Raw genomic sequence first — 27,706 nt, 5'->3', positions numbered from 1 at the left:
GTATGTGAGCTCTGTAATATTTATTGCTGCAGAAAAGGGAAACATGGGCACACTAGGTGGGACTTAAGATATTTATCTACAGTCATGTTCTATGTTTCTGAACTAAGTCATCCGTCTAATCTGTCCATTTCCATCTATCTATTGTACTTTCTCAGTCCCAACTTGATCACTGATCTGTCCCAGCTTTTCTCTACCACAAAGACCCCTTTGCACATGTCCCCAAATATGCTCAAATTCTGATAGTAATCTGGCTCTATCACGCTCTCAAAAAAAAAAAAAAGTATTTTTCTCACATTCTTTTTGAATCTCTCTCCCTTCAGCTTCATTATGGGGTCCTATAACCAGGGCTGTTTTTTTCTGCAGCTGGCAAAAGCCCCCCCCCCCCCCCCCAAATGGCCATGCAGTGAGATAACTCTTGCTGCGTGGCCACGCAGTGGGGAGCCCTTACCGCTACCCATTGTGGAGGTGATAAGGGCTCCCATGCTAACCCGGTGGTAACCAGGCAGCATACAGCGATGCCCAATTACCGCCAGGTTATTTCTTGCCAAGCCATTTCTGAGGGTTTTTCTATTCCCCTGGAAATGACACGTGCTCGAGGCAGGAGTACCACCAGCAGCCGCGTTGGGACGGCGGTAGTCCCGGAAAAGTGAGCGGTAAGCCCGCGTTGAGTTTACCGCCGATCTGTAAAAGGGCCCCAATATGTTTATGGATACATGTATTGCCTTTCTCCCTCTTGCTGTTCTTTTCTACATAAAGCCAGAGGGCTGAGGGCGGTAGTGGTTCATTCCCAATCCCTGTTGATTGCACTAAAAGGGTATTTTTTTGTCATTTTTTAAAGGAAATTGTCCCAGAGAATGCTCGCTACATAGACCCACATGATGCATGGATGCTGTTCATAAAACACTCAAACAAGGGAGTGAACAGCAAGAAAAGGAGCAAAGGAAACTCCAGGAAGCCAAAGGTGAAACTGCACCCAGTTCCTCCAGCTATCAAATGTATACAAATCCCATTTACATGAATAGAAATGGGTGGCAGAGCCGGTGGCGGGAGGCGGGGATAGTGCTGGGCAGACTTATACGGTCTGTGCCAGAACCGGTGGTGGGAAGCGGGGCTGGTGGTTGGGAGGCAGGGATAGTGCTGGGCAGACTTACATGGTCTATGCCCTGAAAAGGACAGGTACAAATCAAGGTAAGGTATACACAAAAAGTAGCACGTATGAGTTTATCTTGTTGGGCAGACTGGATGGACCATGCAGGTCTTTTTCTGCCATCATCTACTATGTTACTATTACAAGACTACTCATTGTAGAGCTCTAGAACAACATGCACTTATATGGAATGCAGTGTGCTGAATAAATGTTGACTGTGAATTTATACCAAAACCAAGGTAGTTTCTATTTCTTAGGACTGAACCAGAGACTTTTTCACTGCTCTGGGCTATTTTCCATACTCTTAAAAACGTTACCCCATGTTATTGAAAGCAATTTGCACCCAGTTCACCACATCTGTCTAAATAAGGGATAGGGGGTGGGGGGTCATAGAGCAGAGTATAAAGAGATGAATATTCAATGGAGTTGTTATATATTTATGCAGATTTTCAGCTAGCCTATCTGTATGTCAAACTGCTGAATATGCAGGTATAATTTTATATGGATAAGTTATCTGTATATCTTGTTAAGTATAACTTTATATAGATGTTATCCATTTAAAATTAGGATTGCTGTTTCTCCATTGAGATTTAAACAGATAAGTTACAGCTAGCAGCTGCTATCCACTTAACTTCCATCCATTGCATTTGTACCATACTGAGTCCCAAGACACCACAGGAGCTTGATGGGAGGCTTCAATTGACAAAAGTTCTGCATATATCTAACTGAATCTAATAAACTTCACATATGCCCAGCACCTTCAATCTTCAGACATTCATAATCTAATACCTTCCCTTGTATCATTTCTCTTTTATACATGTCTTAATTTTTTAACATTTTGAACTACTTTGAATTACTTTCACAAATTCACTTAGACCTCCGTTAGGTTCATTGAATGACATGTTGTCACGGTGGTGACTGTTTCATTGTCTGTGCTCACCTCGCCCTCTGGTGGCCTGAACCGGTGGCTGCTATGAACTGTCACCTGTTCCAGACTTCAGCCCACTCCGGTCCAGATCTTCCGGGCTGCCAGACTTGCTTCTCTTGTTTGTGCCTGAACAGCACCCGTAGCTGCCTTGTGATTCCTGCAGCTGTGAACTTCAGCAGCTGATGGGCTTTATTAAACACCTGGAAACTTCTGTGTTTGCCTTTGCATCGCCTAAGGTCCCTGGTATGCTGGTGTGCTCTGTGCACTTCTGCCTAGTCCAGTTTATTGTCTGAGAGTCTTGCCTGTTTCTTGTCTAGTCTTTGTGTAGTTTATCTTGTACTGTATTGCTTGTTTCCCAGTCTTGTTTCTTGTTTGTATTTCTTTGTCTAGTTCTTGGTGGTCTGTGTTTCTTGTTTAGTGGCTGCCTGGCAGCTTTCAGTTCTGGCTCTTACCTGTCTGTGTTTCCTTTCTTAGTGGCTGCTTTGCAGCTTTTAGTCTTTGCTCTCAAGCCTGTCCATTTCCTGCCTAGTGTTGTATTGTCTGTCTGTGAGTCCTAGCCCAGTAGTCTGTCTTGCTTCCCATGTATTTTCCTTTCCCCTCTGACCCTCAGTCCCTTTCCAGCCCAGTTGGTATCCAGTTCCTGCCCTGTCCTGTAAGTCCTGCCGGCCGCCTGTATCCAGGGGCTCAACTCCTGGAGAAGGGCGGTCAAGTGCAGGTGAAGTCTAGCTGTTTCTGTCAGAATTCTGCCTTGTCTCTGGTTTGAGGTGGTTTTGCCTGCCACTGCCGCTCCTCGGCAGTGGCCCAAGGGCTCATGAACCTAGTTTCTGCCTTGAAAACCTAACACATGTGGCATGTTTCACAGTTGGTGCGTCAGGGTCAAGTCTGTATTATTATTAATTTAGATTTTGCTCACACCTTTTTCAGTAGTAGCTCAAGGTGAGTTACATTCAGGTACACTGGATATTTCTCTGTCCCAGGAGGGCTCACAATCTAAGTTTGTACCTGAGGCAATAGAGGGTTAAGTGACTTGCCCAAGATCACAAGGAGCAGCAGCAGCAGCAGGATTTGAACCAGCCACCTCTGGATTGCAAGACTGGTGCTCTAACCACTAGGCCACTCCATCAAGAAATCTTTGCTCTCTCTTTGCAAAGATTTCATGATGGCATTCTTAATACGGACTTGACCCTGACGCAGCAACTGTGAAACATGCTGCAGGCCATTCAATGAACCTAACGGAGGTCTAAGTGAATTTGTGAAAGTAATTCAAAGTAGTTCAAAATGTTAAAAAATTAAGACGTGTATAAAAGAGAAATGATACAAGGGAAAGTATTAGATTATGAATGTCTGAGGATTGAAGGCACTGGACATATGTGAAGTTTATTAGATGAAGCTATAAAGCCCCCACCATTTGAACAGATGGTGAAATTGTATTAAGTCCACACATTAGATATATCTAACTGAAGGCAGTACAGAAATGGATACATTTTATATATGACGCTAATAAATGCCAGTTGCACTGAGGTGAACCCTATCTGATTTAGTTTTGACACCAGATTCTGATAGATGCGGAAGGTGTTCCATCAGATTTTGTGTTGGCCTTTCCCTCACACCTTAAGGCAGAACTCTTTCACTTAAAACTATATAACCTTCAATTTTATAACAGGGTGTTCAGAGTAAATGCTTCCTTTATAAAGATAAAATAAGGAAACAAACTCTATAACCAGTTGCCCAAATAAACCAAATTTTCAATATGAACTTCCAGAGGTATTTGTCAAAGAGTTCTGACTCCTCAAGAAAGATGAAACCATCAATCGTCTTCAGGTCAAACTATGACAATTCAAACATTTTTTCTAACAACATTTTCCAATACTTCTCAATATTCTTCAATTTCAATTCCAAATTCAGTTTCAGTTTCAATGTCAATTTCAATATCAAATTTCAAATAATTAATTCTCCTTTTATAAAGACAATATAGATGCCCATATGTGTTTATAAAATAAGCACCCAGAACCAGCTGCCAATAAATAGTGTGCAAATGCACAAAGACAAATTTAATCTGATTCAAGGCAAGTGTAAATATATATGTGTACTCAGTCCCCCGGATTCTATATATAGCGCCCAAATTTGGGTGTGGTGGCGAGTTACACATGCAAATTAATTGATGAACAAGCTCTTAACCATCAATAACTGGGTGCCAGCAACCAATTATTGATGTTAATTGGTACTCATTAAAATTTGTGCACATATCTGGCTGTACACTCTTCTATAAGGCAGGGTACTTAACTCCCATAGGGGGCATAAGTGTGTCAGGAGCTTTCTTAAAAGTTATCTCTCAGAGTCTATATATGGTGCCTGAAAATCCGTGTGGAAACCGAAATGTATTTGTGAATAGCTTAATTGGTTAACTAACTAATCAGTTCTGTTAACTGGATGTTAACAAGCAATTATCAGCACTAATTGGCATTAATTTAGATTTATGCGCACAACTTGAAAAGTGTATTCTATAATGTGGTGCACCTAAATTCTAAGTCGCATAGTTGAAAAGAGGGTGTGGCCATGGGCAGGGCATGGGTGTTTCTAAAGTCTATACGCATTATTATAGAATACACCCGAACTGTGTCCAATTTAGGTATCAGGATTTACACCAAATGAAATGTGGCCTAAATGGATGCAACCAAATTTAGTCATGTGGTGAGTCGCTCGGTGTATTCTATATACCGCATGGAAATTGAAGTCTATTCTATAAAATTTAGGCATACTTTAGAGAATACACCTAGGTGCAAGTTTTTCTGCGCAGATTTTTCAGGCATATGCAGAATCTACCCCTATGTGTGTAGTTCTACAGTACTGATTAAGTGCGTCTAAACGGGGCACCAACATTTTCACCAGGTTTCAGCAGGTGCAAGTGTGGCACCCAAAGTTAGACATGGGAATCAGCACTACACACTATTCTATAAAGGACTTGCGCCCTTTATAAATAATGTGTACCAGCAATTATGTTTGGAGCCCATTTTTGAGAACTCTTTATAGACTTCCCCCCAATATGTTCACATATATCCCCTAATTCTATAAAAGTCACCAGTAATTGCATGCGCAAATTTTGGCATACAATTTAATTGAATAACAAGCCAATTAATGACAATAATTGGCTTTTAAACAAACAATTATTGGCACTAATTAGATTTAATTAAACTTTACATGCATAAATTTAGTCAATGTAGGCGTGATCTGAAAAAGGGGATGCGGAAATCGGAGGATCATGGGCGTAATGGGGGTGTTTCTAAAAATAACATGCATTGTTATAGAATAACAGAGATATGCGCATTAATGTAGGTGTGTACATTTATACCACATTTCAGTCGGTAAAAATGGCTGCGTCAAAAGTTAGTAACGATTCCCAGGCATAAGCGTTATTCTATAAACTACGCTTAAGTTTAAGCGGGGCTTATAGAAATAGCGCTTTTTTTGTGCCGATTTATTAGGCACCATATATAGAATCTAGCATATAGTACATGTTTTACAAAATGCATGCATGCATTGTAATTCAGTCTCTGATACACTCAAACAATGTTCCAAGAGCATCTACACACATACTTATATATGTGTATGTAACTGTACAATTTTACAAAAGTCTTTTTCCATAATAATGTAAAAGAGGCTATACATGCAGGAAAAAACCTTAGGAACCCTTTTACAGAAGCACGGCAAGCCTACCGCGGGCTTGTCATGTGGCAATTCGGCTCTACTGCTGGGATCTCGGGAGAGCCCGGTGGTAGTTCCGACCCCCATCACACGCCCTTCCCAGTGCTAGAAATATTTTTGTATTTTCTAGCACCGGGGGAGTGCCTAGTGTTACTCAAGCAGCACTGCATGCTATCCAGTTGCCTCCAGGCTACTGCAGGAGCCCTTATCACCTCCTAAGTAGGAGATGGTAAGGGGTCCCCCGGGAAATGGTTGTGTGGCAAGTGTTTAATTTACCACACGGCCATTTCCTTCCTTAAAAAAAAGCCTTTTACCAACAGGGGTAAAAGGGGGCCTCGGCGTACAGCAAACCCACATGCCGATGCCACCGCAGGGCCTCTTTTACCGCTGCTTGGCAAAAGGAACCCTTAGTGAAATAGCCTCCATTGATAGGCACATTTTGAGAACAGAGTACAACTTCTCTCAACATCCAAGTTATGAGTGCCATGGACATGATATTGGGAGACAATAGTGTTCCATGTTTTTATATGATAAGAGTTGGTCAATTACTCAACTTTTTTGGTTTCTTGATGGATAGTTTCCACCAAGGCAGGAACTAAATCTGTCTTGGGCAATAGGATGCTATGAAAATCAGAATTTTTCATCCCTTCTGACTTTTATTAAAGTCTTTGCCACTAGAAGTCATCCTCTCCCCAGTCCAGGTTGTAAGCATCTGAGGCTAGTTTGCCATATATCTAACCTCAGACACAGAACTGAGGAACCTTTCTGATCAGAGGAAATGCAAACAGATATATACCATGAGTGTTCCCCAGTCATAGATTATGTTGTTTGCTAGCCTTCTGTCTAGGTAAATAGCGCTTAAGATTATCCCATTTGAGAAAGTCAGTTCAACATTTTGACAATTTCCAACAGAAAAGGTAAGATCCTCTTCCCCCTTGCTTGTTCATACAGACAATAGCAACCCTGATTATCTGAATAAGGGATCAATTTCTGAAAGCCTATAGAGTGTTCCAAATCACCTTTAGCTGTAGGACTTTTAACTGGTGAAGCTAGGCTAGCCTAGTATAACTTGACGCTTGGTTTCAGTCAGAGCATGGTGAAAAAAAGATACAGGCCCACCAAGAGATTTGTGGTCAAACATTCAGCATTAGAATATATTATTAAAATAACTCTCTTTTCTCACAAAGGGTAGTTTTATAACAGGGCATCTAGGCTGTCAAGGAGCAACCTGCTTTTTGAACAATAGCCATCTAAAATACATAATTTTGTTTGGTTGAAAATGCAAAAAATAAGCTATATTTGAAATTTACCATTGATAGCTTCTGATAATCTGTGTCAGAAACTTGAGACCAACATACTAGGTCCATATCATCTAGAAGAGTGATCAAATATGTATTCAGATAATAAGATCTAATTGCAATAATTTGTTCATTCAAAAGGCAAGTAAAGTTAGGATTTTAGATAGTGCTGGGGAGGAGTCCGCTGTCTTGGTACATGTGGGTAACAATGACAGGAAAATATGGGAGAGAGGTTCTGGAAGCCAAATTTAGGCTCTTAGGTAGAAAGCTCAAATCCAGATCCTCTAGGGTAGCATTTCTGAAATGCTACCTGTTCCACGTGCAGGGCCCAAGAGACAGGCAGAGCTCCAGAGTCTCAATGCGTGGATGAGACGATGGTGCAGGGAGGAGGGTTTTAGATTTGTTAGGAATTGGGCAACATTCTGGGGAAGGGGGAGCCTATTCCGAAAGGATGGGCTCCACCTTAACCAGGCTGCTGGCGTCAGCATTTAAAAAGGAGATAGAGCAGCTTTTAAACTAGAAATGAGGGGAAGGCCGACAGTCGCTCAAAAGCGCATGGTTCGGGAAAAGGTATCTTGCAAAGATACCTCACAAACAGGGAAGATAGGGTTTCTGGATAGTGAAGTTGCACAACAGACCGTGGTAGACCAGGTGCCCTTAAATACAACTAAAGATCAGACAAAAGATGTCAAATCAATAGTGTCAGGTACTAAGCATCATGCAAATAAGAACAACAAACATACTCTGAAATGTCTATATGCAAATGCTAGGAGTCTAAGAAATAAGATGGGAGAGTTGGAATATATTGCACTAAACGAAAAATTGGATATAATAGGCATTACTGAGACCTGGTGGAAGGAGGATAACCAGTGGGACACTGTCATACCGGGGTACAAAGTATATCGTAGTGATAGGGTGGACCGGACTGGTGGAGGGGTTGCATTGTATATTAACGAGAGCCTTGACTCAGATAGATTACAAATTCAGCAGGACACAAATCACACCTTTGAATCATTGTGGGTTGAAATTCCATGTATAAAAGGGGAAAAAATGGTGATAGGAGTGTACTACCGTCCGCCTCGCCAGGATGAGCAGGTAGACACAGAAATGATAAAAGAAATCAGAGACGTGAACAAAATGGGCCATGTGATAATAATGGGTGACTTCAATTATCCAAATATAGACTGGGTAAATGTAACATCGGGACATGCTACAGAGATACAATTCCTTGATGAAATCAAGGACAGCTTTATGGAGCAACTGGTGCAGGAGCTGACGAGAGAAGGAAAAATTCTAGACTTGGTCCTTAGTGGAGCACATGATCTGGTGAGGGATGTTATGGTACTGGAGCTGCTTGATAACAGTGACCATAATATGATCAGTTTTGATACCGACCTTGAAGTAACTGTACACAGAAAGTCAAATACGTTAGCGTTTAACTTTAAAAAAGGAGACTATGGTAAAATGAGAAGAACGGTAAAAAAAAAACTTAGGGGGGCAACTGAGAGAGTAAAAACTGTACAACAGGCGTGGACGCTGTTCAAAAATACCATCCTGGAAGCCCAGGCCATACATATTCCGCGAATTAGAAAAGAAAGATGGAACTCCAAAAGACAGCCGGCCTGGTTGAAAAGTGAGGTGAAGGAAGCTATTAGGGCTAAAAGAAACGCCTTCAGAAAATGGAAGAAGGAACCGTCTGAAAATAACAAGAAGCAGCATAAGGAGTGTCAAAGCAAATGCAAGGCACAGATAAAGAAGGCCAAGAGGAATTACGAAAAAAAGATAGCATTAGAGGCAAAAAAACATAGTAAAAATTTTTTTCGGTATATTAAAAGCAGGAAGCCGGCAAAAGAATTGGTTGGGCCGCTGGATGACCGAGGGGTAAAAGGGGCGATCAAGGAAGACAAAGACGTAGCAGAGAGACTGAATGAATTCTTTGCTTCGGTCTTCACCGAGGAAGATTTGGGTGGGATACCGGTGTCGGAAATGGTATTTCAAGCGGATGAGTCGGAGAAACTTACTGACTTCACGGTAAACCTGGAGGACGTAATGGGGCAGTTCAGCAAACTGAAGAGTAGCAAATCTCCTGGACCGGATGGTATTCATCCTAGAGTACTGATAGAACTGAAAAATGAGCTTGCGGAGCTACTGCTAGTGATATGCAACTTATCCTTAAAATCGAGCGTGGTACCGGAAGATTGGAGGGTGGCCAATGTAACGCCCATTTTTTTAAAAGGCTCCAGGGGAGATCCGGGAAATTATAGACCGGTGAGTCTGACGTCGGTGCTGGGGAAAATGGTAGAGGCTATTATTAAAAACAAAATTACAGAGCACATCCGAGGACATGGATTACTGAGACCGAGTCAGCACGGCTTTTGTGTGGGGAAATCTTGCCTGACCAATTTACTTCAATTCTTTGAAGGAGTAAACAAACATGTGGACAAAGGGGAGCCGGTTGATATTGTGTATCTGGATTTTCAAAAGACATTTGACAAGGTACCTCATGAAAGGCTACAGAGGAAATTGGAGGGTCATGGGATAGGAGGGTCATGGGATAGGAGGAAATGTCCTATTGTGGATTAAAAAACTGGTTGAAGGATAGGAAACAGAGAGTGGGGTTAAATGGGCAGTATTCACAATGGAGAAGGGTAGTTAGTGGGGTTCCTCAGGGGTCTGTGCTAGGACCGCTGCTTTTTAATATATTTATAAATGATTTAGAGATGGGAGTAACTAGCGAGGTAATTAAATTTGCTGATGACACAAAGTTATTCAAAGTCGTTAACTCGCGACAGGATTGTGAAAAATTACAAGAGGACCTTACGAGACTGGGAGACTGGGCGGCTAAATGGCAGATGACGTTTAATGTGAGCAAGTGCAAGGTGATGCATGTGGGAAAAAAGAACCCGAATTATAGCTACGTCATGCAAGGTTCCACGTTAGGAGTTACGGACCAAGAAAGGGATCTGGGTGTCGTCGTCGATAACACACTGAAACCTTCTGCTCAGTGTGCTGCTGCGGCTAGGAAAGCGAATAGAATGTTGGGTATTATTAGGAAAGGTATGGAAAACAGGTGTGAGGATGTTATAATGCCGTTGTATCACTCCATGGTGCGACCGCACCTTGAGTATTGTGTTCAATTGTGGTCGCCGCATCTCAAGAAAGATATAGTACAATTGGAAAAGGTGCAGCGAAGGGCGACTAAAATGATAGCGGGGATGGGACGACTTCCCTATGAAGAAAGACTAAGGAGGCTAGGGCTATTCAGCTTGGAGAAGAGACGGCTGAGGGGAGACATGATAGAGGTATATAAAATAATGAGTGGAGTGGAACAGGTGGATGTGAAGCATCTGTTCACGCTTTCCAAAAATACTAGGACTAGGGGGCATGCTATGAAACTACAGTGTAGTAAATTTAAAACAAATCGGAGAAAATTTTTCTTCACCCAACGTGTAATTAAACTCTGGAATTCATTGCCGGAAAATGTGATGAAGGCGGTTAGCTTAGCAGAGTTTAAAAAGGGGTTGGACGGTTTCCTAAAGGACAAGTCCATAAACCGCTACTAAACGGACTTGGAAAAATCCAAAATCCCAGGAATAACATGTATAGAATGTTTGTACGTTTGGGAAGCTTGCCAGGTGCCCTTGGCCTGGATTGGCCGCTGTCGTGGACAAGATGCTGGGCTCGATGGACCCTTGGTCTTTTCCCAGTATGGCATTACTTATGTACTTATGTAAGTTGAAATAAATAGTATTCAATAACACCGTGTTCCTAAGTTCTAATGCATGCAGGCAAAAGGGGACGTGGTTATGGCTGGGGAAATTGGCATTTTGTGGGCATTCCATAATTTACACGCATAGTTATAGAATATGGCCCTCTGCACCTAGATCTACACACCTGGATTTATGCCACGTTTTGTTGGTGTAGATGGAGGCACGTAGTTTTAGGCACTGGGATATTGACTAAGCATATTCTATATGCCGCACATAAATCTAGGTGCCGCTTATAGAATATGCTTAGTCAGAAATGTTTTCCACGCAGATTTTTTTTAGGTGCCATATATAGAATCTCCCCCTTAGTGTCTGGCTTCAAGATATGTCACATGACTTAGCCGGCTAAGCACGCATATTCAGTGCTAAACCGGCTAAGTTGATCGGTTAAGATAGGCTGCTTAAATAGCAGACCTAACTGCTTTTAACTTAACTAGCTAGTGTTGAATATTCGCTAAGCCGGTTAAGTTGCCGTGGCCAAAACTGAAACCAGATATTCAATGCTGGTTGCCAGATATGGCCCAGCATTGAATATCCTGGGTCAGTGCCACCAGCGGCAGCTAAGCGCAATACCTGCCTCTGGTTGAATATTGAGGGAAAACGGCACAAAATACGTGTTTTGTGGTAATTTTGCATTTTCTATGCACTAAGGGGTAAATTCAGTAAATGGCACCTACAAAATAGGCACTGAAAAAAACTGCTTAAGCGTTATTCTAAAAGCCACGCTTAAAGTTGGACGCGGTTTATAGACTAATGCTTAAGCTTTATGGTCACACGTAAATGTAGGCACGACCATTTGCACAAACAAAAACATGATGCAAATGCCCATGCCTACACTTATGCGTGGATGACCGTTATTCTGTAGTTATCTGTGTAATCCATGCCCCGTAACACCTATGACCGTCCCCTTTCCATGCCCCCTTTTTCGGGCCAAATGTAAAGTTTGGGCACGGATCCCATGCTAACTTTACGTGCATAACATCTAATTACTGCCAATAATTACTTGCTAAAAAGCCAATTATTGGTACTATTTGTTTGTTATTCAATTAAATTGCACATGCAAATCAGGGGGCATGCCTAAATTTGCACACGCAATTTTAGTGACCTTTACAGAATCAAGGGGTAAGCGCATGCTAATAAATTTTTTAAAATATATTTTGGAAAGGGGTGTGCCATGGGCAGGGATTTCAATAGTAGTCGGGCATTGTATATAATTATAACTTGAAGGGAGCACATAGAGGCATATTTTCAAAGCACTTTGGGAGGCTAAGTTCCATAGGTTTCTATGGAACTTTGGGAGGCTAAGTGCTTTGAAAATAAGCCTCTGACAGTCACTTAATTCACAGTATGCTCAACTTCTTCACATTTATATCTTATCTCAGGTAGGTCAATAGATGTCGGTGACATCTGGTCTCCATCATTGAGAGCTTTGTGAAAGCTAAGTATCATTGTGAAAGCGCTATATATGCATAGCATAAAGAAAACAAAACTGCTATATATGCATAAATTGCTTTGATTTAATAAGAAGAAATGAAAGTAAAAAATAGTGAAAAAAACATCTAAAAATTAGTAAAACAACTGGATTGATGAGGATTGCAATACCACCCCTAAAAAGTATGCTTGGCTCATTGAGTGATTTAACCAAAACAGGGGTAGGTATGCTAATCTGACAGATCCTATTATGATCTCCCGATCCTATTGACCTATGTGAGATAAGATATAAATGTGAAGACGCTGAGCATACTGTGAATGAAATGGGCAGGGATTTGGCATGTCTGTGTTAACTGGTTAATGCAGAGTTAACGAGGGAGCACTTACCCACCCCCTGTTTACTAAGCTGCACTAGTGGCTGAAGTGCACTAATGCCGACACAGCCCATTCACTTTGTGGGCTGTGTCAATATCGCTGCACAGCTTAGTAAACAGGGGAGTTAGTCAGTGTCTCCTAAATAGGAAGCAATAAGTGCTCCTGTGTTAATTTTTTTCTAGGTCTTTAATGAAAAAGTTAGTGTGGGACATGCAAAAATTAAAAAGATGAAAGCCTTATTTTATAGCAGCATTAAATATGGGTTTAGCACACGGGAATGTCCCATGTTAAAATGTGCTAAACCCATTTTTTAACACATTTTAGTAAAAGGACTCCTTAATTTAATTCAATATTTATCAAAAAACATAGGGCCCTTTCACTAAGCCACACTAGAGGCGCACTAGCGTTTTTAGTGTGTGCTAAGCATTAGTGCGTGCTAACCATGTAGATGCCCATAATATTCCTATGGGCGTCTACATGGTTAACGCACACTAATTTTTAGCATGCATTAAAAATGCTAGTGCACCTTAATAAAAAGGGCCCATAAACAGATAATAGAATATAATTAAAAAAAATTACATAAATACAGAAACATTAACCTATAGTCATTATTATAAAAATCATTAAAAAATGCATAAACAATCAATTGAAACCATTATTGCTTGAGTAATACTCCCACCAAGAAATGGTCCCTACAGGAACCATCTATAAGACAGCTGAATATTATCTATTTTAATTTAGCTAAATTTTCAAACCCTTGTTTTATGTACATATTATTTGTATGGATTCACTCAGTTGTGGTCTCCCTCATCGTCACTTAACTTGCCATTTCTTTCTCTTCCCTCTTTCCTTAGATCAGTCTTTCTATGTCTCTTTAACCTGTTTGTAATTTTAGCATCAACTTCATAGTGTCCCGGGTCCCCCTGGTCCTCGAGGACCTCAAGGATTGCCTGGAGACCTTCTCACGAAGGAGAAGATGCTGCAGGAATTCCGACTGTTATTACAAGGTAAGCAAATTTCCTATTCTTCTTTGGACTAGTAGATGGAATGTGTGATAGGGATGTTCCATCTTTGGAATGAAACAAGAAATATAAATGACAATTCTGATTTTCTTTCATTTTTAAATCATTTGTGTATCATTTTGACTGCCATGTTACTGGCCACCCAAGTTTTTTCTTATCCAGTGAGTGTGACCCCTTGGATTTCACGTCCTATCCCAACAACAGATATTCAGTGGGAAAAGCAGTCCCTTATTATTCCTCCCCTGCTGCTGCAATTTCACAAAATGGTGCCAGCCAACTCAATCAGATTTCATTGTACAAGAAAATGTCATTGGCTTCAGATCAGCTGCTGCCATTTTGAAAAATAGCAGTGATGGGATAAAAGTAATAGAGGATTGTTCCTGGTCAATGAAGGCCCACAGATAAGGTAAGAAGCAGGCTGGGAGTTCTGAGGGGACTTAAGGGATATTGTGAGTTAGTAAGAAGCCTGGGAGGAGAACATTTTTTAAAACTTGTATGGTGGGAAGGGGTTTGCACCGTGACATTTTTTTTTTTCATTTCTTTTTCTTTCTTTTATTGAAACAACATAAAATGCAAGAACAAATTTTCATACATGGCAAGGACCATCTTAATTGAAATGCTGGTGCCAGTGTTTAGATTTTGTACGCATATTCAGCAGTGCTAAACAATATTCGCCACTGACCACTGCTACCCCAACTAACTGAATCAATTAAAAGAATCAAAGTCAAAAATGGGCCTTCAGGCGTGGATTAATTAGGAGTCCTTTATTCATAAGACCCAACACAGGCCGTGTTTTGGTGCTCATTCGGCTGCATCAGGGATCAAATGGAGATCAACTCCGAAAAGCAGTTTAGTAAGGCATTGATTAGTGAAGACACATCAGTTCGAGACACAGTTTTCATGTCCTTTTGATAGCATCCAAAGCTATTTCAGTTTTGTTTGAGAGTTGATCTCCATTTGACCCCTGATGCAGGCACATGAGCGCCACAACACAGCCCGTGTCGGGTCTTATGAATAAAGGACTCTTGATTATTCCACTCCTGAAGGCCCTTTTTTGCTTTTGTTTCTTTGCTGTCTTTGTCTGCATTTTTGGACCCTCTCTTTTTGCTACTCAACTGAATGTATAGCCTATCTGGATAGTGGTTATAAATCACCATTATCCAGATAATATTGCCACTCTACCCTTCTTCTTCCCTTCCACTATACAGACACCCCTGGATTCTATATATTGTGACCAAAATTGGGATTCAATATTTGGGTGCTGTACGCCCAACTGAGGGCCCTTTTTACTTAGTGGTGGTAAGCCCAATGTGGGCTTACTGCTCGCTAAACAGGAAGTACCGCCAGGCTACCACAGCAACCTGGCGATACTTCCCGCCCCTAGCGCGCTGTCATATCCAGTGCTACAAAAATATATTTATTTTTGTAGTGCTGGAGTGTACCCGGTGGTAATTGGGCAGTGCCACATGCTGCCCGGTTACCGCCAGGTTAGTGTGGGAGCCCCTACCGCCACCTCAATGAGTGTCAGTAAGGGCTCCCCCCACCCCCGAAATGGCCATGTGACAAGTGCTTTACTTGCTGCATGGCCATTTCCTACAGGAAAGAGAGACTTCCCTTTTACTCGTTGAGGTAAAAGGGGGCCTTGGTGCACATGAAAACCACACAGTGCACGTGACGCCAGTGCACGTGAACACAGATAATAAATATTTGTTAAGCAATTCCACTTTAATTTCAATAGCTTCTACAAATTGCTGTCCTTCACCCTGAGTCAGAAAATGCCACTTTTGCACTTCCTTCTATCACCAACATATATAAAAATATCTTGTCTCCCAGTTATTTCTTCTTCCATTTACATGTTTACTTTTTTGACTACCAGCTTCTCTTAGTTTTTCCAGCTCTTTTTGCGATCTCTGGTAATTTATGAAGGCTAACCTCTTTTTCCTTACCTTTTTAGCCACTTCTTTCAAGAACCATAGAGGCCTCCTTTCCCTCTTACGTTTTACTTTTCTAACAAAATAACAAAAAGATTTTCTGCCCTTAAAATATCGCCTCCATCCAGAAGAAAAAGCAAAAATAAAAAAAAATCACAAACCTCAAAAAAGTGGTGTGGACAAAGAACTAGGACAGGAGAAACCCAGCAAGACTGGTTTATTGTGTCAAATAAATGTTTAAAACATATAAAAACCAATGTCCCGACGTGGCCATGTTTCAACAACTGTTTGCATTAAGGGTGTGGTTAAATCTGTCAAAAACAGATAAACAAACATGAACAGTATAAATGAATATAGGGCCACATTCCATATATGGCGCCTAAAACATCTATGAAGTAAACATTTCCGCCTAAGCATATTCTATAAGTGGTGCCTAGATTTAGGTGCGATATATAGAATATGCTTAGTTGAGATCCCAGCGCCTAAAACTATGTGTGTCCATTTACACCAATGAAAATGTGGAGTAAAATCCCTGCACGTAGATTTATATGCACTGGACCATATTCTATAACTACGCATGTAAATTTTTGAACGCCCACGATATGCCCATTTGCCCGCCCATAGCCATGCCCCTTTTGAACTGCACACATTAGAATTTAGGCACAGTTCATTACATAATACACTTAGCGAGTTTTGTCCGTAAATTCTAATTATTGCCAATTGGTGCTCATTATTGCTTTTTAAGTGCTGATATCAACACTGATTAGCCTGTTAAGCCAATTAAGTTACGCTCATTGTTATGGAATACGCCTGAATGATCAGATAGAAGAAAGGTAGCTAGTTCATAAAAACAATACCCACACAATTGAAAAATGTCCTCCAGTAATGGTCACATCTAAAGGATAAATGAGCAGTGGAAGTTAAGAACTTAAGCACGTCATCTTAACCAATGTCTTAGATACGTCATATTTGATCATGTGATATCAAATATTTTTTGAATAATTCATTCCACACAATTCACAGCTCTAATTTTTTGCATGAGCACACATTCACACACACACACACAATACATTTTTGACAGTGCTCCATATTACTTTATCATGGGCTTTCTCTCTCTCTGGCCAAGGAGTTTTCAAAGTGCCTTATAAGTAAAAAATGATCAACATAAAAAATAATAATAGACCATAGGCACCGTTTATTTGCAACCACGCTGCAGTTCAGGTCCTGGTATGCCTGTATTTAGATAACTGTAAAATTAGTTTTAGATATTTCAGTTTCCATTGCTATTTCAAATCAACTCACATTTTTATATAAGTTGTTTATTTATTCATTCATTCATAATAAGTTCTGCTTGGCAGCATTGGCAGTACATATTTTTTTGTTACATTTGTTTTGTGTTTTGGACATCATTCAGAACTCTTAAAATATACTGTAGGTTGTCATGTACTTGGCATTACAGCCGCAGCATTCAATATACATTGACATCCAGGCAACTAGAGATGTAGAGTGCTGTGATGTCAGCCCCCTACATCATTGAATCACTCATAGATAAGTGGCGGCATGAGGATCATTCAGGATAAAAGACAGATGTCTTCATTATGGCTATTTGATCTAAGAGCATTTCCTAAAAAGATGCCATTGTGCCATTTTCTCACCATTAGTTCACCCAAGATAAGCTTATTCTATTTGTTTTTAATGATGGTAATAACTCTATTTTAGCTCAACAAACTATGGACATTTTGAGAATCAATGCTTTATCAAACATAAAACCCTTAAGTTTTATTGACCTTATAGTTTCAGTTACAAAAAATTATGTTACAAATATTTTTCATAAGCGATTCTGTTCACACATAGGGGAATAGGTACTTAACTCTGAATTCTATGAATAGCATTCTAAATTACATGCACAATATTTGGATGTGTGCACAATTTGTGTGCATAATTTAATTGAATAGCAAGCCCTAACAATCATTGGTGCTAAATGTCATTAATTAATATTTATGTATGTAAATTTACACGTTTGGATCCATGTGTAAAATTTACCCACAGATCAAAAAAGAGGGTGAGACCATGAGAGGGTCATAGATTGATCAGGGACGTTCCTGCAATTAAGGCACATTGTTATAAAATAAGGAGGATCCGCATCTAATTTAGGCATGGGGATCTACACCAATATTTCATTGGTGTAAATAGTCATGCCTAAATGCAGTTGCGGTTCCCGGTGCTAAGCACTATTCTATAAACAGTGCTGAACTTTGAGTGCCATTTATAGAATAGCACATAGCGCTTTTTTTTCAGCACCGATTTTTTCCGCGTTATTTATATAATTTAGGGACCCTTTTACAAAGGTGCAGTAGGCTCTACATGCATGCAGTGTGTGCCAAAATGAGACTACCGCCAGGTTAGCATGCCTCCCTGGTGCTAATTTTGTATTTGGCGTGTACCCATAATACCAGGACAAATTATTATTTTTTCTTTCCTACCGTGTACGGCATTTCTGGCGTTAATCGACAGTTGGTGAACACCAACTGGTCACCACGTATGTAGTGTGTGATCCCTTACAGACTCCCAGATCCCTCAAAATAGAAAGGGATCTGGGAGTCATCGTTGATTAGACGTTAAAAACTTCTGCTCAGTGTGCTGCGGCGGCTAAGAAAGTGCACAGAATGTTGGGTATTATTAGGAAAGGGATGGAAAACAAACACAAGGATGTTATAATGCCGTTGTATCGCTCCATGGTGTGATCACACCTCGAATATTGTGTCCAATTCTGGTCGCCGCATCTCAAAAAAGATATAAAGAAATTAGAGAAGGTGCAGAGAAGGACGACGAATATTATAAAAGGGATGGAATGACTTCCTTATGAGGAAAGACTGAGAAGGTTACGGCTCTTCAACTTGGAGAAAAGGCAGCTGAGAGGTGATATGATAGAAGTCTACAAGATAATGAGTGGAGTAGAGCGGACAGATGTGAAGCGTTTGTTTACACTTTCATACAACAATAGAACCAGGGGACACAAGATGAAGCTAGAATATGGCAGATTTAAGACAAACAGGAGAAAGTTTTTCTTTACTCAGCGTGTAGTTGGACTCTGGAACTCGTTGCCGGAAAATGTAGTGACAGCAGCTGGCCTTACGGAGTTTAAAGGAGGTTTGGACAGATTCCTGAGGGAAAAGTCCATTGAACATTATTAGAAATTAAATTTTTTAATGGGTTTTGCCGGGTTCTTGAAGCCTGGATTGGCCACTGTCGGAGACAGGATGCTGGGCTTGATGGACCCTTGGTCTTTTCCCAGTATGGCGGTGCTTATGTTCTTATGTACTGCTAGGTCAATGGGTGGCGGTAGGGTCTCAGGCCGAAAATGGACATGTGCTGGTTTCAATTTTAGCGCACGTCTATTTTTCAGCCCTTTAAAAAAGGCCCTTTTTTCTAGTCGCAGTAAAAACAAAATGGCCCAGCGCGTGCCCAAAAGATATGCTTGCACTACTGCAGGACACCTTTTACCATGGCTTAGTAAAAGGACCCCTTAATCCTTAATGTAGTTTGCCTGTTATCTCATAGTAACCCAGGCATTTATGAATCTCTCTGAATTTCTCTCTCAAGGGGTGTGGCATGTATGGGGAAACTTAATCCACTTTTATCACTTTATACTTATCATGTACTGACTAATGCACAGTTAGAGGGATGTAAGAGCTCCCATGTTAACTGTGAGCAGGTACCATGTGCTAACAGGAACATTAATGCAGATCTGAATAAAATTACTACAAATGCTACCCCTGATTGCTGTGTTAGATTTGCAAGTAATGTGTGGTAAAATCCTGCATTAAGCCATGTTAGCTGCAAATCGTAACGCACTTCACTAAAGGGACGCCTGAGTTAGCATGTAAACTCAGTGACACATAATGCAAACATTTGCTTTCATTCCTTCATTCACAATTTTGATTTAGGGCTCAGTTTACTAAGCAGCGTTATAGGCGCATTAACATTTTTAACGTGCGTTAACCATGTACGTACCTACAATATCCGTATAGGCGCCTACATGGTTAGCGCACACTAAGTTTAGTTGCACTAAAAACACTAATGCTACTTAGTAAACAGGGCCCTTAGAATTGTAAGAATGTTATAGACGTATTCATCACACGTTCTCTATCACACACAATTACAAACCAAGGTGTTTTTATTTTACAGCTTTATTTCACAGTTTGGTTTATAGAGATTGAGCCTACACTCTAATATTCTCCTCACTCAGCATGTAAATAATCAATTTCAAAGCTGCCTATTTGGTTTTCCAGATATTGTATGGGTTTACCTGTAAAATACTGATTAACAAACACTGTTTCAGTTTCTTTGGATTTTCATCCCGCTTGTGGGACCGTTTGATATTATGTCCACCTTATTTTAAGAATGCTTAATTCTCTAGAACTGCTAATTCTTTTTTAAAATTGAAATTATAAACATTTTATTGCTAAACAGAATATAAGAAAATACCATAAGAATACTACAAGAAAAAAAAAAGGGAAACGCCTTAATTACAAAAGAATTTTTTTATTTTTAGTTACATTTGTACCCTGTGCTTTCCCACTCATGGCAGGCTCAATGTGGCTTACATATACAGGTATTTATGTGTACCTGGGGCAATGGAGGGTTAAGTGACTTGCCCAGAGTCACAAGGAGCTGTGCCTGAAGTGGGAATTGAACTCAGTTCCTCAGGACCAGAGTCCACCACCCTAACCACTAGTCCACATTAAGGAGGAACAGCAAGAATAAAACAAATGTCGTTATGTTCTTCTGCTTGTAAAGGAAGTCTGATGTCTTGCCAATGTAAATAGATATCTCCTTCTCTCTTTCTAGATTAACCTACATTGCCTCCTCCTTATTTCATAATTTCTGCAATTCTGTTGCTTTAATATAATCTTTAACAAAAAAATGCCATTCCTCCTCCACCACAGTACAGTCTTGTGTACATCCAGTTCCACTATAAAAAGGAATATTATTCACTCCAACTGCACGTAGCAGAATCTTGAACTCTTGAAGAGGGTAGAAGGGGAAGTGGGGATGGGCAGGGGAAGGGGTATAAGGGTACTTATGACAAAAAGTTGACACTTGTATTAATGGTTTATTTTGTCTGATCAGACATTGAAGTTTGAATGATGTTGTGAAGTTTCCTTTCCTTGTATCCTGCTGTTAGTGTCAATAAACAAGATTTATACAAAAAAAGGAATATTATTTTCCACTTACAACATACCTCAAGTCAAGAGACAAAGATATGTCTGCCCTGCATTTTCAATTCCTGTTTACATTTTTAAAATTTGAAACAAAAGTTTAAAACAAAACAAAACTGATTCTTCTGCTTCATATGTTAAGGTGGTGAGCATAACTTACATAAGTACATAAGTACATAAGTAGTGCCATACTGGGAAAGACCAAAGGTCCATCTAGCCCAGCATCCTGTCACCGACAGTGGCCAATCCAGGTCAAGGGCACCTGGCACGCTCCCCAAACGTAAAAACATTCCAGACAAGTTATACCTAAAAATGCGGAATTTTTCCAAGTCCATTTAATAGCGGTCTATGGACTTGTCCTTTAGGAATCTATCTAACCCCTTTTTAAACTCCGTCAAGCTAACCGCCCGTACCACGTTCTCCGGCAACGAATTCCAGAGTCTAATTACACGTTGGGTGAAGAAATATTTTCTCCGATTCGTTTTAAATTTACCACACTGTAGCTTCAACTCATGCCCTCTAGTCCTAGTATTTTTGGATAGCGTGAACAGTCGCTTCACATCCACCCGATCCATTCCACTCATTATTTTATACACTTCTATCATATCTCCCCTCAGCCGTCTCTTCTCCAAGCTGAAAAGCCCTAGCCTTCTCAGCCTCTCTTCATAGGAAAGTCGTCCCATCCCCACTATCATTTTCGTCGCCCTTCGCTGTACCTTTTCCAATTCTACTATATCTTTTTTGAGATACGGAGACCAGTACTGAACACAATACTCCAGGTGCGGTCGCACCATGGAGCGATACAACGGCATTATAACATCCACACACCTGGACTCCATACCCTTCCTAATAACACCCAACATTCTATTCGCTTTCCTAGCCGCAGCAGCACACTGAGCAGAAGGTTTCAGCGTATCATCGACGACGACACCCAGATCCCTTTCTTGATCCGTAACTCCTAACGCGGAACCTTGCAAGACGTAGCTATAATTCGGGTTCCTCTTACCCACATGCATCACTTCAGATTGTTTGAATAAGTGAGTAAGACATAGTTTGCACCCTCAAATTCTTCTCCTAAAGTTCTCAAATGTTGGTTAATGTCTTCTTATTTGGGTTTTATGGAACTGAAAACTCCTTTGTGAAGAGCATCATCTGAAAAGTTTAAAGATTTAATCCAGGACCCAGCAATTAACATGTATGTTGTGTTTCCTTCTTTAGAGGCATTGCAGCAGAGGGAGATAATGGAGCTCAAGGCCTGTGAGGATTGTGAGAAAGTTGAGGAAGGGATGGGAGTGAAGGATGAAAGAGAAAGTGCAGCTCTCATTGGAGGCTGGGATACAAAGAGAAGACTGTCTCACCATGTGGAGGCAGCTTTCCATTGTCGACTGCGGAGGAATGTGTCTGTGGAAAGGAGATCACTCCAAGAACTGCAGATCTATTACAGTGTGAGTATGAAATAAAGGCAAGAAAGGTGGGGGCAAAAGGGAGGGACAGAAGTGAAGAAGGGAAATGAGAAAAAAAGCAGTGGAGGATAAATGGCAAAGGAGATAGAGGGCTGTATTTGGATTCTGCAATATCATACAGTCTGATATCCAAGTTAGGGGAGGACAGAGTCTTAAGGGATACTGGGTTCCAACCTAAACTTGGGACTAGCGATACGGCATCTAATATATTGGTTCATGGTTCAGGTAGGGTCAATTATTTAGGTTCAGACATGAGAGATCATGGGGGCATAGCCTGGTAGATGGAAGGGGAGAGATGTCAGACGAGCAAAGTCAGGAAAAAAAGAAAAGGTGACAACAAGCAGAGTTAAGACAAGCAGGGAGAATCATGAATGTGACCTCTTAAGTATATTAGTAATTTGCAGACCTTGAGCTAAAGAGTTGGGGGCATTTCTATAAATCGGAGCCCATAAATAGGCACCCAAAGGGCATCTGGTAGAAGCCAGTTCTACAATGGAATATGTGCTTATGGTCCTTTATAGAATACTAACATAACTGTGAAAATGCATGCCTATAAGTTAAGTGTGAGCACTTTTGCTTACCATAAAACTGGTGTGTGTGTGTGCCTAGGTGCCAGAGATAACACATTTTATAACTTACAGTATTCTACAAGTTATAAGTATGGGAATCCTGCTAATGCCCCACCCAGATTCTGCCTTTATGTATGCCCACCTGTAAAATACATGCTTATCCATGAATAGACAAAATAGTGCTTAGGTGGAATTTTGCTGTATACACACATATGTGGCACTATTCTAATGAAATACACATATAATTGGTGCATAACTGTGAGCACACGCTTTATAGAATTGCCCTGCATGAGTAAAAATCAAAAGGAGTAGAATAAAAAAGAGATGATTGCAGTTAGGTCAAAAAAGGGAAGAACTTGGGAAGAGGCAAAAGTGAAGTCAGAAATATGAAGGAGGATTAACTGAAAGTAGCAGAAAAAAGTAGGGATGAGCTCTCATATACAATGACATAGGTTTTGTTAACAAGGTGTCCTATTTATTTAATTATTTTCAGGATTTATATACCGCCTAGACCTAAGCGGTTTATAATTTTTCTTTTTCAGGTATCCTATGTCACTGTATGTCATTAGCAAATAAAAATGGCCAGAAAATTACCACATTTTCCACTGGATTCTATATATTGCACCTAGTGTTCTGCGCCGAAATCTAAGTGTATTTTATAACATTGCATGTAACTTACTTGGCTTAACAAGCCAATCAGCATTTTTAACAGCACTTAACAGCAATAATGAGCACTAATTGGCAATAATTAGAATTTACGTGCACAACTTGCTAAGCGTATTCTGTAACACACAGCGCCTAAATTCTAATGCATGGAGCCAAAAAAGGACATGGTAATAGGTGGGGAAATGGGCATTGAGGGCATTCCAAAATTTACGTGCACTGTTATAGAACGTGGCCCACTGCGCCTAAGTCTATATGCCAGTATTTATGCCACATTTTCCTTGGTATAAATGGATGCGCATAGTTCTAGTCACTAGGATATCAAGTGTATTTTAGATATCGCACTGCCGCTTATAGAATACTCTTAGGCGGAAATTTATTCCATGCAGATTTTATCCGGCACCATATATAGAATCTAGCCCTTCATGCTTTGTAATTCACCAGTAATAGTGCACACTCTTTCCTGATAGTGGAACCATCACATATGCATGAACCACTACACACATAACCACACCCCTTTTTTGCCTGCACACATTAGAATTTAAGCGCAGTGCATTACAGAATATGCTTAGCAAGTTATGCACGTAAATTCTAATTATTGCCAATTAGTGCACATTATTGATTGTTAAGTGGTGTTAACAATGCTGTTTGGTTTGTTAAGCCAATTAAGTTGCGCACATTGTACCAGAATATGCTTGGATTTTGGTGGGGAATGCTAGGCGTGCTTTATAGAATCTGGGAGATAGTACAGACTTTTAAACATGAATGATATTCAATTTAGACAACTGCTCATCCTTATAATAAATAGAGAATAGGAAAATATTATATGATCTGCAGTGCATTATGCCTGTCTGTACATACAAAATGAAAAAACTGACTGCTCATTGACCAAGAGGAAATGAAGGATCAAAGTTGTTTTTCTTTGCAGCCTGAGAAAGAAGGGTCATTTCACCGAGGCCTGGGACTGAACTTTACAAGTGGACAATACACCGCACCCATCTCAGGATTCTATACTTTCACCGCCAGGTTGCAAATCGGTATGGGCATGCAGAGCTACCAGATCAAATGCTCTCAGCACAGTGAAACAATTGTGTTCCACCTAATCCCTTCATTTCACTGGCTGAGAACAGGAAAGTTTACATTTGGTGTCAATTCATCTAAATTTGAGATGTAGGAAAATTTCCTATAAAAAGATTCTGTGTGAGTTTGTCAAATAAAAATAAACACATCAGGGGAAATTCTATAATTGGCGCTTAATAGTTAGGCAGAAACAAACAAGAAACAGTCTACTGCAGAAGTAGAAGAGACAACCAAACAGCAGCAGCGATCCAAGGAAGGACAAACACAGCAAGAGTTTCCCAAATCTCAAGTTTAATAGAAACAGGACCCAACCTAGCCAAGTTTCGGAAAAACCTTTGTCAGGGGTCACATAGGTTTCCACAATACATTCACAGATTCAAAGCCTGTATTTCAATACCTGCATAGAAAAACTCTCGGTCCAAAACTTAGCCAGGTTGGGTCCTGTTTCCATTAAAGTTGACAATTGGATAAACTCTTGCTATGTTTGTCCTTCCTTAGATCACTGCTGCTAATAGTTAAGTGCCAAAAAATGGGTGTGAAGTACTAATCTTGTAACAGCAATTACGCATGAAATTTCTATTAAAAGAACACGTCAGCATGTGTGCGCCTAACTTTAGGCACGAGCATTTACGCCATGTCAAAGACTGGTTTAAGTTGGCAGTTGTATACATGTTATAATATTATATAATTTACACGTGCAACTGCAAGATCCGCCCCTGCCCCGCCCATATACACTCCCCTTTGTAGTTGCACACTAGAGCATTTACTGCCGGTTACTATATAGTGCATCTAGCGTTCTGCACTGAAATCCAGGCATATTCTATAACATGCACGTACTTAATTGGCTTAAGATAATCAGCATTGATAACAGCACTTAACAAGCAATAATGAGCACTAATGGTTAATAATTAGAATTTATGCACACAACTCACTAAGAGGGTCCTAATTGAACGGGGCGCCCAAGTTTTCATGAGGGTATTCTTGCAGGACTGCCCCGTAAAGGGGCGGGGCAACCCGTATTATCAAAACAAGATGGGCTTCTATCTTTCGTTTCGATAATACGGTCGGGGACGCCCAAATCATGAAATTTAGGTCGACCTTAGAGATGGTCGTCCTTAGGTCGTTTTTGAGATGGTCGTCCCCGGTTTTCGGCGATAATAGAAACCGAGGACACTCATCTCAAAAACGGCCAAATCCAAGCCATTTGGTCGTGGGAGGAGCCAGCACTGGTCCCCCTAACATGCCAGGACACCAACCGGGCACCCTAGGGGGCACTGCAGTGGACTTCAGAAATTGCTCCCAGGTGCATAGCTCCCTTACCTTGGATGCTGAGCCCCCAACCCCACCCCAAACCCCACAACTGTACACCACTACCATAGCCCTTAGGGATGAAGGGGGGCACCTAGATGTGGGTACCGTAGGCTTGTGGTGGGTTTTGGAGGGCTCACAGTTACCACCACAAGTGTAACAGGTAGGGGGGGATGGGCCTGGGTCTACCTGCGTGAAGTACACTGCACCCACTACAACTGCTCCAGGTATCTGCATACTGCTGCGATGGACCTGAGTATGGCATTTGAGGCTGGCATAGAGGCTGGAAAAAAAGTATTTTTAAAGATTTTTTTGAGGGTGGGAGGGGGTTAGTGACCACTGGGGGAGTAAGGGGAGGTGATTCCCAATTCCCTCCGGTGGTCATCTGGTCAGTTTATGCACCTTTTTGATGCTTGGTCGTGAAAAAAATGGACCAAGTGAAGTCGGCCAAGTGTTCGTCAGGGACGCCCTTCTTTTTTTCATTATCGGCCGAGGACGCCCATCTCCTAAGCATGCCCCAGTCCCGCCTTCACTACACTGCCAACACGCCCCCGTGAACTTTGGTCGTCCCCGCAAGGGAAATCAGTTGAGGGCACCCAAAATCGACTTTTGATTATGCCAATTTGGGCGACCTTGCGAGAAGGACGCCCATCTCCTGATTTGTGTCAGAAGATGGGCACCCTTCTCTTTCGAAAATTCACCTGTAAGCGTACTCTGTAATGAACTGTGCCTAAATTCGAATGTGCACAGTTCAAAAGGGATGTGGTACAAAAAAAGCAGTTTACATTTATTATAAGCAGGTACTTTCTCTGTCCCTAGTGGGCTCAAGGTTTTGTACCCTGGGGCAAAGGAGACACCTGTGCAATTTTTTAAGAGCCATTTTTTGCAAGGAAAGCTTGCTGTGCACATGGAAAATGCTTCGGACAGTTTTGGAACTTTTGCTAGTCAAGACAGGTGGACACAGAGTGAAAAGCAGATAAGGAGGAAATATTCAGCCCGTGACAGCGTGTTTTTAAACATTGGCCATTGTGGACTGTTTTATACTCAGATATTTAGTGCCATGCTGTGCCTGAATGCTGGAGCTGAATATCTGGGTATACTCAGGATGCTGGCATTTATCCGGGTACCAGTGATATTCAGCCCAGTATCTGCATAACAAAGGGGTCCTTTTACAAAGGTGTGCTGAAAAATGGCTTGCAGTAGTGTAGGTGCAGGTTTTGGGCATGCTCTGATCCATTTTTCAGTGCACCTGTAAAAAATGCATTTTAAAACTTTTTGCCGAAAATGGACGTGCAGCAAAATGAAAATTGCTGCGTGTCCATTTTGGGTCTGAGACCTTACTGCCAGCCATTGACCTAGTGGTAAAGACTCACGTGGTAACCGGGCGGTAATGAGCTATGCATGCCAAATGCCACTTGGCGCGTGTCCATTTCAAGCGTCCGATAATGAAAAATATTTTTCAGACGCGCGTATTGGATATGTGCCAAAAATGAAATTACCGCAAGATCCACACGGTAGTCATGTGGTAATTCCATTTTGCTGTCTTAACTTTATCTGGATAGTTATACAGCTAACTGGGTAACTACTGGTTTCATCCAGACTCCACCCCCAGAGTGTCCTGGCAGTGCCTGGATAGTGCCAAGGTGGTTAATTGCCACTAAATATCTGAGGTTGCCCTAGTCGGTGTGATTTAACTGTACAGGAGCCTCTCTTGTCTTGATTAAATCCTTTTAACTATCAGGGCCCAAGAAAATCTAATCTAATACGAATTATTTGCCTCACAAATTCCTGCAAAAGGTT

The 27,706-nt window shown here is 41.0% G+C and overlaps 1 protein-coding gene across 1 annotated transcript in view; it reads left to right on the top strand.

Annotated features, from left to right (window-relative positions):
• Positions 1-27,706, top strand: part of ERFE (erythroferrone) — a 69,592-nt gene that overhangs the window by 30,845 nt on the left and 11,041 nt on the right. Inside the window, exons 2-5 of the mRNA XM_030216278.1 lie at positions 839-961; positions 13,544-13,655; positions 22,042-22,268; positions 24,447-24,555. Coding sequence (XP_030072138.1) covers positions 839-961; positions 13,544-13,655; positions 22,042-22,268; positions 24,447-24,555 — 571 coding nt within the window. The remainder of the gene's footprint in view (positions 1-838; positions 962-13,543; positions 13,656-22,041; positions 22,269-24,446; positions 24,556-27,706) is intronic.

The sequence above is a fragment of the Microcaecilia unicolor genome, chromosome 10 (genome assembly GCF_901765095.1).
Source record: "Microcaecilia unicolor chromosome 10, aMicUni1.1, whole genome shotgun sequence".
Lineage (NCBI taxonomy): Eukaryota > Metazoa > Chordata > Amphibia > Gymnophiona > Siphonopidae > Microcaecilia > Microcaecilia unicolor.
Note: the sequence above shows the minus strand (reverse complement) of the source record. Positions and strands in the feature narration are given on the sequence as shown.